Source organism: Sus scrofa, chromosome 1, assembly GCF_054392235.1.
Source record: "Sus scrofa isolate SSC_HxYL_T2T_F1_AM1 chromosome 1, Sscrofa_HxYL_maternal_Yorkshire_Landrace_v2.0, whole genome shotgun sequence".
Classification (NCBI taxonomy): Eukaryota; Metazoa; Chordata; class Mammalia; order Artiodactyla; family Suidae; genus Sus; species Sus scrofa.
Window position 1 is genome coordinate 12680395 of NC_139383.1, and position 20310 is coordinate 12700704.

The following is a 20310-nucleotide window of genomic DNA, read 5'->3' on the forward strand; positions in this document are numbered from 1 at the left end:
GACAAGATTTCCATAGCCATTGAGAAGGAGAGCTGCTTAGTCAAAGGAGTAGGTTTAGAGGTCTTGATATGAAAAAAAAAAAAAAAAAGAAGGAGCAGAGTAGAAAAACATTTCTTTCTGGCTTTCATTTCTGAAATGGAATTGGAAGTGAGATATAATACGTTAATAATTTCCCTTTGGAGGAAGGAGCTCTGCCATCATTACTTCATACTCCCCAGGGCTTTCCAGTTCCTGGGTTCATTTCAGCATTATTCAATATCAAGGGAATCAAGATGGATGTCCCCCATGGCAGATCCTTCTGGGCCCTATTACATTAGTCCTGTGGTCAATTACAAGGGGTGAGCCTGGGCTGGGTCCGGTGACGGTAGCGGGGGGGTGACAGGACACAGCAGGGTGGAGTGTGATGAAGAGAAAGCAAAGAGGAAGCAGCTGAACCCCAAGGGTCCTCTGGCTCCTCAGTTTGACTTCCTGGTCATTTCTAGGGAGCCATCTGTCCCCAGAGTTCAGGTCCCTGATCTAAGAAACTTTATCTAAGGTTCTGACACGAGGATTTACTTTCACGGGGAGTTTAAATTTGAATTCTGTGTTATAAAATTACACAGGCAGTGATTTGGAAATGCTGGCACTCTTATTTGGAAAATTACTTACTTGAATTCATATTAATAATTAAGTGACTGATTTACATTACAGGTCAGACTCTAAATTTTCCAAACCAGTGGCTTAACGAGGCAATATTAACTTAGAGACAGATTTTTCTCTCTCCTCTTTTTTTGATTTCTCATGTAATTGTACTGTTGTGTGTAAATCTTGGCAGTCTCCCATCTTTACACTTCTGCTCGTAGGAATTGATCTTCCAACGATAATCACTGCTCATGATATTAACCTCAACTGATACAATGTCTGTTATAAATCTGATTTAGTTCTAACAATTACATCATATGGTTGGTGTTCAGATCTAAAAAGTTTATAAATCAATGACTTAACAAAGTTAAGGGCCAGTCATTTCATTTCCTTTTCTCTTTTGCTGTGACACTGAGTTGCTAGGAACATCTTGTACCCATCACTGCAGTGGGGAAAGTGCTGTCGCTTTCTCTGTCACCGCAGAAGCAGAGCAGGACTGGCTTTTGAGAAGTGACAGTGACTTTGGGAGTGATATGCATGCACTCTCTCACACTGGGGCAAATGGGAAAAATTCTAGATTAGGGTCATTTTCAGTTATCTGAGGTCATTATTTTTGCATAGAAGAAAAGGCTGTTAAGATACAGATTTTTAGCAGCTTTATGGATTTCTTTAAAAAATTTTAAAAATTTAGTCTTTTTATGGCTGCACCTGTGGCATAAGGAAGTTCTCAGGCTAGGGGTCAATTGGAACTGCAGCTGCCAGCCTGCACCACAGCCGCAGAAACATCAGACCTGAGCTGTGTCTGCAATCTACACCATAGCTCACAGCAACACCAGATCCTTAACCCCCTGAGCAAGGCCTGGGATCGAACCCGCATCGTCATGGATACTAGTTGGGTTAGTTACCACAGAGCCACGATGGAAACTCCCAGATTTATGGATTTCTAATTGGTATGTCTCTATATCAAATGAATATGTACCCAATATCTACAGCTCAGTTTATACAATGAAGTGCCTCTCTGTCACAATAATTATAATTTGCTCTCTGCCTCTTTCCGTCCTTATACTGACTCTAATCCCCTGGTTACTGAGCCACTTCTAATGGATTAAAATCTTGGATTTTAAAAAGCTCCATAATTTTTATGTCTCCCCTAGTAAGTATACCCAATTCTAGAAGCTGTGTACCTGATGGTTGGTCCTGTCCACCGTGTTGGCCGTGGAGGGGTGGTCTCTGGTGTTTTGACGGATTCGAGCGGAGTTTTGCTGCTCAATGGTGGAGGAGGTTGGGATACAGAACTCTCTGAAGCATCGTTTGAAGTTTTCATCCAGAAATGCATAAAGGACTGGGTTCAGGCAGCTGTTGGTATAACCTAGAGCAATGCAGAAGTGCCAGGACACAGTCTGGAAAGTAGTTTCTGGGATTGTAATCAAGGCTTTAATGATGACGTAAATGTGAATGGGAGTCCAGCAGACAATGAACACAGCCACAACCACCAGCACCATCCTGGTGATTCTTCGCAGGTTTCTATCCTTTTCTTTGGAGCCAGAGAGCATGCGAACACTCTTGAGGCGTAAGATCATCAGCCCATAACACACTGTAATGATGAGGACAGGCATGATGAAGGCAAAGATGAAAACACAGATTTTCAGCAGGTTTTCCCAGTACCAGGTTGGGTGAGAGAATGTTAGTGTACAATCTATGGAACCTAGTAGAAAAGAATTATAAGCAAGAGTTAGCAACATTTAATTATGTTATTAGGTATTAACATTGCCATTTTGCTCTCTTATTTATAGCCTTGACCTGAGCTAACCTGTGGTTATTCCTACATAAGCAAGGAAGGGGAGATTTAAAGAAGTTGTGGAGGAGACTCAGCTCTGTCCAAAGTCTATAGAAAAGTCTATAATCACTGTCCAAACTCTATAGGAATTTCCAGCTGATGGATTTCCACTTTTTGACGGTTGGTTCATCATTCTGATATAAAATCTTAAAAAGATAAATTTGTCATGTAAGCAGCCACCTGAGATTTTAAAACAAGCTTCCACTTAATCCTCTTTGGGTTTAAAATTTAATTACTTTCGAAAGAGCTATGTTCTTATTTTCCCAACCTCCCCCCCTTTTTTAATGGTTGCATATATGGTGTATGGAAGTTCCTGGGCCAGGGATTGAATCCCAGGAATCTTTTAAGGCACTGCACCGGGGACAGGGATCGAAGCCGCACCTCCTCAGGGACCCAAGCCCTTGCAGTTAGATTCTTAATTCATTAAGCCACAGCGGGAACTCCTATTTTCCCATCATTTTGATGAAGTAAGTGCAAAGAAATTAGGAACTATTAAATTATGGATTATTTTCTCTTTAAAATATTTCCTAGAAAAATTTGAAATTTAAGTAAATTGAGAAATTTTTATCTCAAAATATTCAAAAGTATTTTGCTAGGAAGAATCATTAACATTACAGTTTGACTCTGGCTTTGGACCACTCCATAAATTTTACTTGGCTCAGGACGTCATCAATATATCTGTCTATGGAGTCACCATCCCTCAGGCCTGCTGCATCCCTCACCATTCCGGTACTTTGTTGTTGCCATGAACATCACAGGCAGACCAATGGCTGAAGAGAGGATCCAGTTGCAGACGTTGATGATTTTGGCGTTGCGGGGAGTGCGGAAGTCCAGGGCCTTGACGGGATGGCAGACGGCGATGTAGCGATCCACGCTCATGGTACAGAGGGTGAATATGCTGGTGAACATATTGTAGTAATCTATGGAGATCACGATCTTGCAGAGGATGGTTCCAAACGGCCACGTTCCCATTAGGTAATTGACACTCTGGAAGGGCAGGGTACTGGTGGCTAAGGCATCCGCCAGAGCAAGGTTGAAAATATAGATGTTGGTGGCAGTCTTCATTTTGGTGTATCTAGGTGACGGAAGAAGAGCAGCAGAACAGTCAAAAAAAAAAAAAAATAAGTGTGAAATACAGTTAAGCTTTCAAACAAAACAAAACAAAAAACAACAAAACAACCCCCTCGCTGAAACCAACGCAAAAACAAGCATAAGGATTAGTGGAAAGCATTTTAGATTAGACATTGAAGAACTATTTTCTCGCTCTAGATTGATCATGTATAACCATGTACCTATGGGCTAAATATATAATTTCCTTCCCTATCGGTTATATTATTTATAAAATGATGATAAGAGTAGCTGCCATGCCAGCTACTCTTAGGTATAATAGACACAGGGAGCACTCAGTCAAGTATTCAAATGTGGGGTAATAATGCTTTTTATTTCTATATGCGTAAGAGAAAATTTAAAGGTATAGAGTTAAAATTATGGAGCAATGTAATTGTGCGAGAGTGTGCATATGTGGTTGTGTATTCGCATATGCGTGTCCTCACACACAAATATATGAGCCGTTATGGGAGCACAGAGAGGAGACAGAGCGTAGTAAAGGTAAGATGACGAAAGAAGGAAGGTGTCTTGGGCGTGTAGATGCACAGTTGGTAGGGGTAGGAGTAGATTATTGAAGACTGAAAGAAGTCCAGACAAAGGCACAGAGTTGAGATGGTAGGATGCGTATTTGGCCCTGCAAGAGTAAAATCCCACCAGGAGCAACAATAGATCTGACGGAGGAGGAATCAAGAGACCAGCACATAGAGGGGATTATGTAGCATGGTGAGAAGATTAAACTTGATCCAGTCTGTGATGGGGAAACTAAGGTGTTTTTTGATTTTATTATTTAATAACTTTACGGAGGCATATCATTCAAATGTACAATTTGAGAAATTTTGCTATATGTACACACTTTTGAAACCATCACCATAATCAAGATCAGGATTAGTCTGCACACTCAGTTACACTGCTACTTGTTTTTTTTCTCATGGTTTTCCCAACTTCCCCCCCCAATTTAAGAAAAAGTTTTGTTGAAGTATAGTTTATCTTCAAAGTTGTGATAATATCTGCTGTACAACAAATTGATTCAGTTATACATGTACACACATCTATTCTCTTTCAGATTCTTTCGCCACATAGATTATCACGGAATCCTGGGTGGGGTTCTCTGTGCTGTACAGCAGGTTGGCCAATCATTCTATATACCTCGGTGTGCATATGCCAATCCCAAACCCCCCCACCAGTTCCCTTTGGTAACCATAAGTTTTTCAAAGTTTGTGAATCTGTTTCTGTTCTGCAAATAAGTCCATTTGTTTCCTTTTATTTAGATCCCACATACATGTGATATCGTATGGTATTTGTCTTTCATTGTCTTATTTGCAGCAACATGGATGGACCTAGAAATTAATCATACTGAGTGAAGTTAGACTGCTACTGCTACTTGCTTTTATAAATAGTTCTCTTGGCACACCCTCACACTCATTGAATTCCTTTTCATCTATGGCTGTTCTGTTGATGCAATGGCAGAGTTGAGTAGTTGCCATGGAGACTATGTGGCTTGTAAAGTCTAAAATATTTATTATCTGTTCCTTTATAGCGATAAACCCGCCAACTCTTGATCAAGATAATGGACGTATCGGTAACGCTCCAAAGTTTCCTTGTGCAGCTTTTTAATTCCATCTTGCCCCTCTCTCCCTTGACCCCCTCTCTCCCTTGACCCCCTCTCTCCCTGCTCTCTAGGCAGTCACTGATCTGGGTCTGCTGTCTTATAGATGTTTACATTTTCTGGAATTTTACGTAAATAGAACCATTCAGTATGTACTTTTTTTTTTTTTTTGGTCTAGCTTCTTTCACTCTTTGAGATTTATTCATGTTGTTGCATATATCAATAATTCATTCTTTTTTGTTGGAGACCGCTGAACAGCTGAACTCTGTGGAAGGCAAGTATCTGCTGATGCAGAGTTCTAAAGTACAGGGTCTCCTTCAAAGACAAAATTAGGGAGTTATGCATAAACTATGCTATTCTAGGAGCAGCTGCACTATGCCTTAGAGGGATGCACCGGTGCTAATAGTTTCCTTTGTTATTCACTAAGAGGTAGCTTTGTCATTGCCTCTGCCTGGTCCTGCTCACTAATCTACATAAGGCAGCTTCCTTAATAAAAGTCCTGTGGGCTAAAGCCCAGTGCCTTTGTTCCCGGAAACAGAGTGCCTCCTGGACCCCCCACTCTCTAAATGTAAAAGAGTCTTGTGTGTTTTGTTATTCCGAGCCATCCCTCTTTCAGGATTCTCATTGCCCTGCAGCACTGGACATGGCACTTTTTTATTGCCAGGTGGTATTCCATTGTATAAATATGCGATAACTTTTTATCCATTCATCTATTAATGGGGATTGCTTTGCATCCACTTTTTAGATGGTACAAAGTAGAAGTTACGAACATTCGTTTACAAGTATTTGCATGAACATGTGTTCTTTCTGTCTTTGAGGTAAGTATTTAGGTGTGTTATAAGTCCTCAAAGCTGCAGAAATTAGAACTACCAAGTAGAAGAGATAAACATGTATGGTGACACACTAACAAATTATATCTGATGGTAGAAGAATATCTTGCAAATATATTGTCAAACTGTCAAATATATTTAACATTTCACATGTATTTACTGTCAGTAACGGGACCTCAAGTTCACTCTAAGGAGCCCTCTTTTTCCCACTCTCAGTCCATGTGCTTTGCAATGCACTTTAATGCTAGTTCGAGGCATGAAGAGTGTTCAGCATTGGTGTCGTGTTTCAATTAGAGCCAATGATCTGGGGAAAGAGTGTATTATTCTTAAATAATTTAACTCGAGAGGATGTAAGGTATGTAGTTGTTGGAAGAGCTTGTCTGAAAATGGATTTAACCAAGAGTAGGTAGATCTGAGTGCATGAGAGAGAAACTCATACCTAAAGACAGGTTTACCTTGAAATTTTTATTTACATCGTGGAGGAAATTCTTCCTAAAGCTGAGCTTGTGTTAATTGCTTTTCAGTCACATGAAATTAAGAGTCTAACTCATTCAGTACTAGATAGCTGTTGGTTAGAGGGGGTGATATTACAGACTCTGTAATATTTGTTAAGGGCCAATTTATTGTCCTAAAAGTTTTTTTTTTCTTTTTTTTTTAGCAGCAAGAAGCTGAGATTATAAAAAGAGATTTTTTTTTTTCAAAAACTTCCTTAGGGCTGATAGGCTCAAATTATTTCTTGACCTCTAAAATTCTGACACCAGTCTCATCTGCTGTAACACCAAAAGTTGCATTACTGCCAAAAAGGCTCCCCATTTTCAGATTGGGGACTTTTGACTTGCTTTAGAAGTTTGACTTCCTTAAAGGATGTAAAAGAGAGAAGATAGAGAAAGCCATTGAACTTGAGGAGATAAATGGATTTGATTTTAGTGAGGACTCTGTGGCAAACATAAAAATAACTTGGAAAAGTTCCTTGAAAGTACAAAAACAAATTTAAAAATATGACTTTTAAGATGTTAGAATAACTGACCTTGTGCTCAAGAAGCTTAAAAAATTTTAATGTTGTTTATGAGCAGAAATTTCCCCTCCAAAGCAGAAAAGAATAACCCTCCTGAAACCTTGCTAACTACACCATAGATTATAGACTTGGTGAAGCAAAGACATGCTCAATTGCATTAGCCACCTTCCCAGCCAGCAGACCTTATATTTCATATATCTTTAGTAGAATGTTTTATGTTAAATAATCAAGTTCTTTATTGTCAGTTTATGACTCATCATACTTCTAACCTTTTCCTCAGGCTCATTTTAGGACTAGGTACTTATTGATGTAAAAAAAGTAATCCTTTCCTTCCCCAGAATGAGATGTTTGTGAAACAAAATTAGGTTAGGGTCCTACATTAATCACAAAAGGAAAATTGAAACTTTATCTATAAAAGCTATTTCAATTGGCATGTTACAGGAGCAATTGTATTTCATTTTCTCAATTTATCCAAAGAGCCTTCCTCTAAAGATAACCAGCATTCTTATTCCGATTACTCACACTTTGAATCAAAGCAACATATAAAAAGAGGGTTCAGCAGTTTCCTAAATATGTGAAAGAGGATTAATTATACAAGACTAAAGGTTTGGGGATTCCAGTTGCCTCCAGCATATCTCCAAAGACTTTAGCCTGAAGGGATAGTCTGATCGGAAAAAGGATCCTGCTGTCCAGCAAACACGAGCTTTTCATTCTGTTCTGTTCCGAGGTGGCGGTGTGAACATCGCTCTAGGAAAGCTATGTGAATGATCAGAGTCACACTCCCAGTTATAAGAGCAGACAGAGTTAGCAAGGATGCCAAAGAGGGGGGGCGAAAGATCACCTTCTCTGTTCACTTTATCTGGATAGACCTTCTGGATATCAACACACAATCCTTTTTCGGATCTTTGTGCTTATTACCTCTTACTGTGTCATCAATGAATTTAGTGGCAGAGTGGGCAAAAGGAACTGGGAGGGTTATATGACATTTTCTCAGCCTGTCTCACCCGGATTACAGGGCCCTCCTGACCTTAACTGATCCTGCTGTTCTCACTGAATTGGGTCTTCTCCTCCAAGTAGCAGACCAAGCTATTTTTTCCTTCCTAGTTATCCCATCAAAACTTTCCTAGCATGAATTTTAAAAATTTGTTCTAAATGGTTGCCTAGCTTATTTGCTATATGGATTTCAATGACTGAAAATGCAATTAAAAAAATGCATTCTTCTCAGAACCTCTTCAACACTTGAACCATTAGAGTGAGTTTATGGAGCTTCTAGATTCTGTGTTGGGGAAGACACATATGAACCCCATTTCCTTGGCAGCTCACCTATTCTCCTGTGACCCACATAAAACTTTTGTTTGTAAATATCCTTTCTTTTTTGTGGTTATAGGATAAGTCCTATTTATCTTCAGACCCATTCTTCATGTCATTTCCTCAATAGTTACAACTTTCCAAAATATCAGTGAGTTTTTCAGCACTTTGTGGTAAATGACGCTATACCTAGTAAACTACTCTTGTATACCCAGGGGATGGGCTTTGCAAATCTTTTGTTGTTGTTCTATTTTGTTTACATGTTAAATCTTTTTTTTTTGTTTTGTTTTGTTTTTGTTTTTTTTGTCTTTTTGCCATTTCTTGGGCTGCTCCCACGGCATATGGAGATTCCTAGGCTAGGGGTCGAATTGGAGCTGTAGCTGCCGGTCTACACCACAGCCACAGCAACGCGGGATCTGAGCCGCATCTGCAACCTACACCACAGCTCACGGCAATGCCGGATCTTTAACCCACTGAGCAAGGTCAGGGATCGAACCTGCAACCTCAAGGTTCCTAGTCAGATTCGTTAACCACTGAGCCATGACGGGAACTCCTATATGTTAAATCTTGAATTGTGAGGACTCTATCTTGGGCCAGAAATAAAACTGACCAGGGATACTTGAAACAAGGAAGAACATATTCTAGAATCCAGCTTGTCAATTTATTCCCCAGTCAGGCCCTTCACAGGGCTCTGCCACCTGTTTTGGGAGTTCACAATTGGAGGAGCTGGGATGTACAGAAGATTTTTTGCCTCTTTTTGGACTGGTTTTCTGCCCTTTGATGTTTTTACCAAATGGAGTTTTTCCTTTTTTTTCTTCTCTGTTATCAGTGGAGACGGAAGATATCTAACTCAGTAAGGATTCAATGAGCCCCTTTTATATGTTCAGCATTGTGCTTGGAAAGATACTTTTTCTCATCTGCCATGACTTTTATGTCCACTTACCCTCACTTAGAGAAGTTCACATTTTTTAACGGGAGGGAAAAACCTCTTTAGAGTGTCATCTCTGAATACTCATGATTAATTGGATAAATCCAATGACATAAAGGCGCATGTTCTACTTTTCAGGTTATTGTTTAGTTGAAGAAGTTGGTTGTGTGAGTACCTACCTGAATTTCTCCTTCATCATACATTCATTCTGATATATCAGGCAAATTTGTGTGTGTGTGACAGCGATAGAGATTGAAAATAACCAAAACCAAAACCAGGGATACACACTCATTAGGTATTAACAGAAAGAGAGCACATATTAGTTTGTTCTTTTCTGTTCTGTTCTCTATTAGCTTAATAAAGGAGGGAACAGGGGATTTCTCACTTTGCTATACAATATTCTAAAACGTTTCATTTACATTCATTTCAAAGTGTTCAGTGGTCAAACACCAATTTTCCAAGGAGTTTGTAGTAGCAAAAGAAGAGAGCAATCATCTCAGACCTCAGCCCTGCAAACAAGAAAGTGTCCACTGTTTGCTAATTTGCCTCAAAAGAGTAGACAGAGAGAGGTTTAAGGGAAATTAAAGAGAGGCACCTCCTTCCAAAGGTCAATTGCCTCTTTCATCTCTGTACTCCCTCCTCATCCACACCTACTTCTTCTTCTTTTGTTCTCTATAGTCTTAATTTCTTCCTACTTCCTACCTCATTGAAGACAGTTGGTGAAAAAAAAATATCCTTCAGATGGAACAAGGACAAAAACCTGCTTTCTTGAAGAAATGGAGGGACTTTATAAATAGAAAATGTGAAAAGAACATCTGATGGTATTTTCATGTTTACATTTGGTGTTTGAAAAAGAAAATCTGAGTAAAATGTGTGGCTCCTTTTAATAATTGCATAGGGAGTTCCCGTAGTGGCGCAGTGGTTGACGCATCCGACTAGGAACCATGAGGTTGCAGGTTCGATCCCTGGCCTTGCTTAGTGCGTTAAGGACCTCGCGTTGCCATGAGCTGTGGTGTAGGTCGCAGATGTGGCTCGGATCCCACGTTGCTGTGGCTCTGGTGTAGGCCGGCGGCTACAGCTCCGATTCGACCCCTAGCCTGGGAACCTCCATATGCCGCGAGAGCAGCCCTAGAAAAGGCAAAAAGACGAAAAAAAAAAAAAAATTGCATAGAATTCTAATGACACCAGAATCTAATACATTTCAGTTGTACTATGTCTCCCACGAATCTCATCATTTCATTCTCATTTGGCTTCCTACTTGTCTGTTTTCTTCTTCATTTCTCTTATTTTACTGCATGCATTTTTGAAAGGCCCTTAAAATCCTCCTGTTAGGGTGGGAAACTGAGGTGGAGAACGGGGCCACACCTCAGTGCAGAGGAAAGGAAGTACGGCCAAGAGATTTTGCTTGACCATTTTTGGCATTATGCTTTTTGGAAGTGCTTATTTCCAGCTTTATTTGATTTCTGAAAATGTGACTTTAGACGTGAATAACATTTATCTCATGAGAAGTTTATATGAAAAATAATGTTTTTTTCCTTGATTCCTGTACTCTGTGATAAAAAACATGTATGTATTATAGAAAAATACTACCGTGGTAGATCCTCTGATGTATATACACCGTTATAATTGGAAGAGATTTCTTGTTTGTGACTTGATTTTTGTTTCCTGAAATATAGATTTATGTCTCTCTAGACCAAATTACTGGACAATATCATTAGAACATATCCCTTAACCTTTTGCTTCACAGATAACCAATTTTTTTTTATGCTAAAGGTTGGGTTTTTAAATTTTAGAAATACTTTAGCTTTCAAATATGAGAGTTCTAAGATCTGATTTTTGGATCTGAAAGTTTTGAACATAAAAAGGGATCAAGTGTGCATTACCACTAACATCTAATAATGATGTATCCCCAGTTATTTCTTTAATATTGGGGGAACAAAAGAGAAAACTTCAAATATAATAAAACAATTTTACCAATGGCAATATTAGAAAATTGCTTTTTGAAGAAGTTCAAGTATATGCTATAGGTGACAAACGTTTAGAGGGCGTAGATGATCAGTAGAATTATTATTTTCTACAATTAGTGCAATAGATGTAAGATTTCACCTATGATTTTGGTGATGATGTTGTGCATATAATCACTTAAAACAAATATAAAAGAGCATGAACAGAAAAGTTAAAAAATATAATTGAACTATCCATTCAACGCAGAACCCAGCACAAGGTGGGTAAATGGAACTGAATTCACATAAGAATAATGGTTTGGATTATTTTATTTTTTGTGGTAAGATGAAACAAACTTTTTAAGGGAAGCAGTGGCTTTTGAAGTAAAAGTCAAAAGGGAATATTCCTTTTTGTCTTGTCAATTTGTTGTCAGATTAAAAAGAACTTTGGTCATGACTTTTGGTCATTGCATGGAATGATGAGAAGTAAGACCTGAAAGGGGCTTTCAAGACGACATGTTCAGATAGCCTTCTTTCATGGAGGAAGAACATAGGCATAGAGAGATGTACAAATGTTTGAGACCTTTTCCCCTATTTCCCTAGGCTCCATTTAAAATTAAAATGTACCTTCTGTGCTGTAACTGTCTTGTGAGCCATATGTATTTCTGGATGTGCTTTGCTGATTACTCAACCCACTGGGTAGCTAAAACAAGGTAGGCATGCAAAGCTTTTTCATTTCTTTTCAAAGATGCCCATGCTGGGAATATCTTGGACATTTTGAGATATTATTTCATTATACTGAATGTTGTCACAGAATCATATTTTTAAAAGGTGAACGGAGTTTGATCCATTTCCTTTGCTCTACTCTCTCACAAACCATGATTTAAATCTATCGATTCTACATAGTTGACTCACAGCCTCTCTTTCTCAAGTTCCATAACTATATTTCCAACTCTCTGGGACATTTTCAATCTGCCATTGGTTTCCCCAATGCAATGCTTCCCCAAGCATGCTTATTTCTCACCCTCTACCTACCACACTACCTTCACCATCATCCCAATCAGTTACAGCAAAATAATCAGTTGGAGAAGAAGTAACAATGTACAGTTGAAGTACTTAAGACAAAATTAGAAATAGGGAGGAAAGGAGAAGGCTGATACACAATTCCAAAACTCTAGCAGGCGAGAATGGACAGGTGGGAATATCATTATTTAACAGAGAAGAAGGAGAGGAAAAGCAGATTTGGTATTGGTGTAAAGTTCAATTTTGAGTGTAGTATGTTGTGCAACAAAAGAAAAATGACCATTAAGCACCTGAATATATGTTTGCAGTTGAGATGGAGCAATTTATTTATGTCTTCAACGTCTAATGGTAATTCCAATCAAGCAAATAAGCTTGCCTTTTTGTATGATGCAAAATGTGGAGAATGTTGAAGGAAGAGAAAAAGGGAGAGAAAGAGAGAGTATATGAATGTTATACATGATGCATCAGAATATATATGGGAGAGAACTGAGTTTAAATGTCAGAGCCAGAAACTAGTCTATAGAAAAATTTTCTCAGCTCTAAGACGCATGTTTTTGTAAATGAGGAATTTGATTTTTATCAATATTTAACAAAATAATTATTTTCTATCATATTTTGATTATACAATGCAAAATGCAACCATTCATAGACTATAATTCCTGATGGCAATTGTTTGAAATAGAATTTATCAGAATTCTTGCTTTTGAAAGTGCAAGTTTTTAGTAATACTACAGCTATGAGTATGTCTATATATGAAATCATATATTTTATGTATCCTAAAATATTAGATCACATCTTACTTGTATGATAATTTCCTTATAAATCTTATAACTCGCATAAGAAAAAAAATTGATAGAAATTTCCACAAATTTGACAATCTTAAAAATTTACTCTACAATTTCCAATATAAATTTGTAGGATGGAAAGTAATTTTTCAACAGTATCCATAAAAATAAATAGATTCTGATCACCTATGCTAGAGGAAAAATTAAATTATTTTTCTTCTTTCCCATAAAAATGATAATACAAAAGTGTTATTGGTTAATGAGGCACTTGAAAAATATACAGCCTAAAATTTAGGACAGTGTTATAGTGGTATGGCAGGAAGCTAACTAATAAAAATTATTTTTCTGGTTTTTGTTATATTTGTATTTTTTAGCTTTTAGAATTTTGTACCTTTTATGATTTTTCAATTTAATTATTTGTTTTAATTACAGTTTTTTTTGGGGGGGGAGCTCTCCTGTGGTGAGCAGGTTGAGGACCTGGCATTGTCACTGCAGCAGCTTGGGTTGCTGTTGTGGTGTGGTAGGATCCTTGGTTTAGGAACTTACACAGGACACAGGTGTGGCCAAAATTTTTTTTTTATTTGTAAGCTTATATCATTTTCTTAAAGAACACACCAAAGTATATGAGCTTTAAGTTTCACCTCACATATTCCTGAACTCACCCCTGGCCGCATCTCAGTTTCTAGTCACAGAGAGCTCTTCCTGAGATTCAAAGCCATAACCTCTCTGATTTCTGCTCTGGACTTTCGGCCTCACTTACTGCATATAATAGGGCTGCCTCTAGATGGCACAATAGTTCTCAACTCCAATTATCTCCTATGCCCTGCTTTAAGGTCTCCATATAGAGCTATCAGTATTCCTGAGGGATTGGTTCCAGGACCCTCGGTGGGTACCAAAATACTTGGATGCATGAGTCCCTTACGTACAATGGCAGTATAATCAGGTCGTGTGTATCTGTGCGTTCTGCATGGGCAGATGCTGAAGGCTGTATTGTAAGACCATCTCAGTTCTTCTCTTTGCCTAGCTCTGCCTTGACACCATTTCTCCTCTACTGCAGCTATACAACGGTGCCTTGGGATACTTTGTGAGGCAGCTCACAAAATTCATTGCAGAATTCCAGCCAGGTATGACGTCAAATCTCTTATTGTGTATTAACAATAATATTTTAAATTTATACTCCAATAAATTTTTCCCTGGGAATATAAATAGGTGCATAAATAAATAAATATAAATATAAATAAGATGAGCCACTTATGGAAAACATCCCTCAAAAAACTAAAACTAAAATAAAAATAAATAAATATAAATAAAATAGGCCGCTTATGGAAAACAGTATGAAGATTCCTCAAAAAACTAAAAATAGGGTTGCTATGTGATCCAGCAATCCCACTCATGGGCATTTATCTGGACAAATTGATAATTCAAAGAGATAAGTGAGTCTCTATGTTCACAGCAACATTTTTCACAATAGCCAAGACATCAAAACAAACTAAATGTCCATTTACAGATGAATGCATAAAAAAGAAGTGGTCTCTATATACAATGGAATACTACTTGGCCATTAAAAAGAATGAAATAATTCCATTTGCAGCAACAGAGATTATTAAAGTAAGTGTAGTAAGTCAGAAAGAGAAAGACAAATACAATATGATATTACTGATACATGAAATCTGAAAAATGATACGGAAGAACTTATTCACAAAACAGAGACTCACATAGAGAACAGACTTGTGGTTGCCATGGGGGAAGTGAGGTTGGGGAAAATGGAATAGGATTTTGGGATTAGCAGATGCAAACTATTATATATAAAATGGAGAAATGACAAGATCCTGGTGTATGACACAGGGGAACTATATTAAAAATCCTGAGATAAACCATAATGGAAAAGAATATTAAAAAATGTATATGTTTGTATAACTGAATCACTTTGCTGTACAGAAGAAATTAAAACATTGCAAATCAACTATACTTCAATAAAATAAATTAAAAAAAAGAGTTTTCCCCAGGAATGAGGTGGGCAAGTGTTAAGGACAGGGTCCCATTCTAAGGGCTGAACCTTCTGTTTTCTTCTTCCTATCCCTCCAAATGGCCTTCCTTCAGCCCAGAAAGTTCTCTCTCCTCTGTGTGGCAGGGAAAACACCATTTTCTTATCAATCTACGGCTTTCGAAACCCTTCTATGGACCATATAGTCAAGATTTTTATTTTTCATCCTCTCTGGGCTCTTTTGCAGAGTCTAGTTCCAAAGACACAAGAGCTGTAGGGTAAAAAGGAATTATTAAAAAGGACAATAAGCACTGGGTGGTACTTCAGGTTCTCATTTTATGGAGCGCTTATTAGATAGCTGATGAAGCAATTACAGAAGTGGTTGGAGTATGGAGACTAGAAGACAAGACAGAGCCGGAGGTGTGATCCTGGGCGTAGTTAGCACATGGGTAGTATATATAACGCCGGAACAGAGGAAGAACATCTGAGAAGAAAGTATAAGGAAGAAGAATGGGCTCAGGTTAAGAGCCTAGTACAGGTGGAGGAAGTAAGAAAGAGTCAGAGAATTGGACATGAAATCCAGAGTTGGAGTTAAGGAAACCAAGAGAGGAAAGAGTACCATGGCGTCTAGAGTGGTCAATTTTGCTGAATGTGGCAGAGACTGAGTAAAAGGAGGACAGAAATATGTCCTTTGGCACTAGCAAAAAACCCATCATTAGTGGTCTTGACAAGTGCCATGGTGTGGTGGGGCTGGAAGATACATAGATTAAAGGTCAACAAGTAAATGGGGAGTGAGGGAAGCAGATGATGTAGGAATAGGTTGCTAAGAATAGGAACAGAAAGAGTGACTTCAAGAAAGGGTTTATTTTAAAACTTGATCGGACATCCAAGAGAGGGTGTGGGTGCCACTGCATCATGTTGCACCAATGGGGAATTGATGAAGCAGGGGGAACAGAGGATCCTCGTGCCAGCAGGGTCCTGGAGACACTGAAAGGAGGCGGATCATAGCACGTGTAGAGTGACTAGTCGCTTCTTAACTATCACTAGCAACACGACTGAAAACATGGCAACCGATGAAGGAAAGTTTTGCAGATTTTCTCTCTCTCTCTTTATATATAAAGATATATAAAGATATATGTATATGTATATGTATATGGATATGTAGTGAAATCCCTCTCAATCTCATTCCCCATTTTGTTACTTCTATTTCTGGTTTTCGTTTTCACAGTTTCTAGGAAAAAAACCATATTTACTGTCAATTCTATTGCATAGGTACACAAAAGTATTTGTTGAATACATACATTAGGTAAAAGCCTGGGGCATCCCCTAGAGAAGGCGAAAAGGTAAGGAAAGTGAGGAGTTCCTGTCGTGGCACAGCGGAAATGAATCTGACTAGGAACCACGGGGTTACGGGTTTGATCCCTGGCCTCGCTCAGTGGGTTCAGGATTTGGCGTTGGCATGAGCTGTGGTATAGGCCAGTAGCTGTAGCTCTGATTCGACCCCTAGCCTGGGAACCTCCATGTGCCTTGGGTGTGGCCCTAAAAAAGAAAAAAGTTAGGGAAAGTGGGAGGTCTAGCAGAGAGGAGAGCAGGAAAATAAATGTAGTAAAGAAACGCTTGCTAGGTGGTGTGAAGTCCTCATTCCTCATTTGAGAGTTGTAGCTTGCTAAACAAGTGGTTAGGATGATGGATAGAGAGCTCAGTATGGCAGGAGGTACCAGGTTCAGGGCCAGGAGAGTTAAGAGGAGCTCATCTAAGAGCAGTGGGGATCCTTAAAGGGGAGATTTTGGAGTTCTAGGTAACAGCTAGTTCTAGGGTACGACAATGTAAAATGGGACTGAAATTCAGCTAGACTGAAATATCACTAGTGAGCACAATTTAACACTCTCTCATTCATGATGCATCTGGGGCCCAGGGATGTGGCCTCTCTAAATTCTTCCCTTCATGACTACTATTGCTGAGGCTGCTAATGCTTTCCTTTTTAATTTTTTTTCTGTTGCTTTTCTTCTTCTCTCTTTCTCTTCTTCTTCCTCCAGTTATTTTGTTTTTAACCTTAGCAATGCATTTATGATATCTTCTATAGGACAGTAATGCTTAAAACAACAGGTATTGTGTCAAACCTGTCTTTTTTCTATTCAATCTTTAAATTAATTTATGGTAACACAAGTTCCAAAGAAAGCTCAAGATCCCTCTTAGCCCCCGTTATTTTCATATGCCTTTCTTTTTTTCAACCTCATAATATACACATACACTCTTATGAGTGTGGCTTGTTCACACAGTTTTTACCATAATTATGTGCATAAGCAGGTACCCTTAGAACATGCACAATGCTGCATTTCTTATTTCCTTAGCTCAAGTAGTACCCTGTTACATGTATCATTTTTGAGTTTCTTTGCTATTTTAGTTAGCAAGATGATTTCGAGGGCTCTCCATTTTAATATCTGAGATCGAATTCATTTTTTAGCAGCTGTTCTGGCAGTATTTTATATGAATATGTCTCATTTTGTGTGTCCTTGTTGGCGACTGGCATTTCTGTAACTCATGTTTCAGTATTATTAACAGGACAGCCTGGATGGTTCTGTGGCTGACCTCTGCTGTTCAAGTGCAGAGCTCCATTAGCCCTGGCACAGCTGGATCATAGAGGATGCATGTCTTCAGTTTAGAGACAGTCTCCCTAATTGCCGGGCAAAGTCTTTGTATTCTCACCTGTTGCATGTGACAATTTCTGGTTCCTGCACCCTCCCAGTATTTGAGGTTAAAAAACTTTAAAATTTCTACCACTTTAATGAGTGATATATAATATATCATTACCATTACAATTAATATTTTATAATTACCCTAGAGGTTGAAAAGAATTTTGTATATTCCTTGGTCAATTATGTTGCTCCTATTAATTTGTTTTTATTTTCCACCCATCTTTTTGGATCACATGTTTCTTATGACTTGTCAGAGATTAAAAAAATATACTGTAAATAATCTCTTTTCAGACTGCTACTGTTTAACGTTATTCATTATTTTTTTCTGTCCCTTAAAAGTATCAAATCTTAACCTCCTTGATGATGTGTGCCTGTGTGTGTGTGCATACATTTTTCATAAAGACTTTTCTTATTGTGAGGTTATTAAAAATTTCTGAAGTTTAGTTTTAATAATTTAAAATGTAGATTTTTCAGAATGTATTTTTAATTTTTTTAAAAAAATATGCATGCTTATTTTGAAAATAATTTTAAAAGGCACAAAGAAAAAAAATCTGAAACTCAACCACTCGGGGATAGCATTTTGGCTAATATTGCTTTAAACATCTTATACATGAGAAAAGTAACATTAATTAATACCAGCTTCAGTCCTGGCATTGGATTAAGCAAATTTATAAAATTGAAAGGAGAGGCATTTCATCACCCCATTTTACAGATGAGCAAACTAAGCCTCAGTGATCAGCCACCTTGCCCAGAGTTGTAAAGTAGAAGTGACAGCTTTGGGCTCACCCCAGGCTTGTTCACTGATTCATGCTGCCTCCCGCTAATGGACAGGAATCCCTTAGAGACAAGGTTCGAATCTTTTTACTCTTCCAAGCCCAGCACATAGCAGACACTCAAACATTCTTATTTTATTTGGTTGTCTAAATTAATATATTTAATCTTTATCAAAGAAACACCTGAATATAATTTCATCCCTGCGATGGAAAATGCCAGTTCCTGTCTCCCATCTCTTTCTTATTACTCCCGTGGTCATTTTTAGTATCAAGTCTTTATTTTAATACCTCTAAATAACATGCTTCTCTTGCATGTTGAGGGAGTAACCTCTGAAATATCTACTTTGGCTTGACATTCACAGTGGCTTTTACCCACTTTATTCCCATTAATCTTCTTCTTTCTTCCAATGGTCTTGATGAAAATCTCTGATTCTATTCCCTTATAATGAATTCTCTTCCCTTCTTTTTCTTGCAACTTTATCTCTTTTTTGTTCTCAAATCTCATGAATATATGATGAGAAGTTTTTTGAGATTGATTGTGCTTGCCACGAAGAGAGCCTCTCCAATTTGAAGTCTCATCACTTTTAGCTATGGAAAATGTGGGACTATTATTTCTTCAAATATCGCCTCTCTTCCATTCCCTCTCTTGTTTACTTCTCATAGACAGCTTTTCTCTGTCTGTACTGCTGATATCTTATTTGTTTCCTTCATACTTTTCATTTCTATCCCATTTACCACACTCTTTGAGATCAGTGACGTACTCTTCACCTTCCCTCTTTCTGTGTCATCCATGGAATATTGAAGGCCAGATATTATTATTGTTATTTTCAGGACTTGGTTCCTTATGTAACAAACACTTACGTGTTGGCTATGCTCTGAGTGTTTTACACTTGCTAAATAATTAGAGAGGTATTATGATTATCTCCATTACATATGTGAACAAACTAAGACACAGATTGGTTAAGTAACTTGCTCAAGGGGCCCCTGACTAGCAATTGTTGGAGTCAGCATTTGAGCTCACGTTATTTGGGTCCTTAGCTGCTATGCTTTGCTTGTTAAAAAACACCTCTTATTATTTCCTTATGGCTTCTTCATGTGTCACGGAAACAATACTCTCCATCTCTCTGAAGACATTAAATGTAACTTAAAGTCCTTATCTGATTACTTTTTAATTCTGTTTCCTCACGTAGAAGTTCTTCTGTTTGTTGTGCACACTTCCCCATCCCTTTCATGGTGTAGTCACACATTAACCATATAATGACCACTGATTTTGTGATGACCCTTGAAGTTAATATTCCTTGGTAGATTATTGGCTGACTGGGGACAGGAGTTGAAATCAGCACCCGAGACGTGTGTATCATAGTGTTTTCAATAAGAATGAAGATGGGATGGGTTTGAGGTTGACATAGTACCCTGGTATCTACCTTCCAGTCCTCCAGAACAATGCTGGTCTCCAGCTACAGCCTAGCATCTCTGCTCCAAGCATTGCCCCAGCTTTTAAATGGACATTGTTGCTTCTGTCCAGACTCTAGACTGGAAAACACACAAGGGTCAACCCACATGAATGCCAACCACTGTGAGAATCCACCCCGAAATGGAACCCCCAGGGGTGCCTCCCCAACCCGAGGCTCATACCTGTCTATTCTCTGTCCCAAGCTTTCTTTCAGCATTTTAGTTTATCTGAAGTGAAAGAACCCCCTTTCTTCTGAATTCATAATCTGAGAGTAAAGTTATAACTCTAACTCTATTGATCTCTCTCTGTTCCATCATTCACTCTTTTCGAAAGGAGTGGCATATCTAGTTAATAGTTTAGGATAAAGAGTTGGTTATGTACAGCTGTGCCCCCTTTCCTGT

At 38.3% G+C, this 20310-nt stretch overlaps 1 protein-coding gene across 1 annotated transcript in view; it reads right to left on the bottom strand.

Moving 5' to 3' along the window:
- Window positions 1-20310, bottom strand: part of OPRM1 (opioid receptor mu 1) — a 68115-nt gene that overhangs the window by 17194 nt on the left and 30611 nt on the right. Inside the window, 2 exon segments of the mRNA NM_001001538.1 lie at window positions 1806-2326; window positions 3181-3533. Coding sequence (NP_001001538.1) covers window positions 1806-2326; window positions 3181-3533 — 874 coding nt within the window.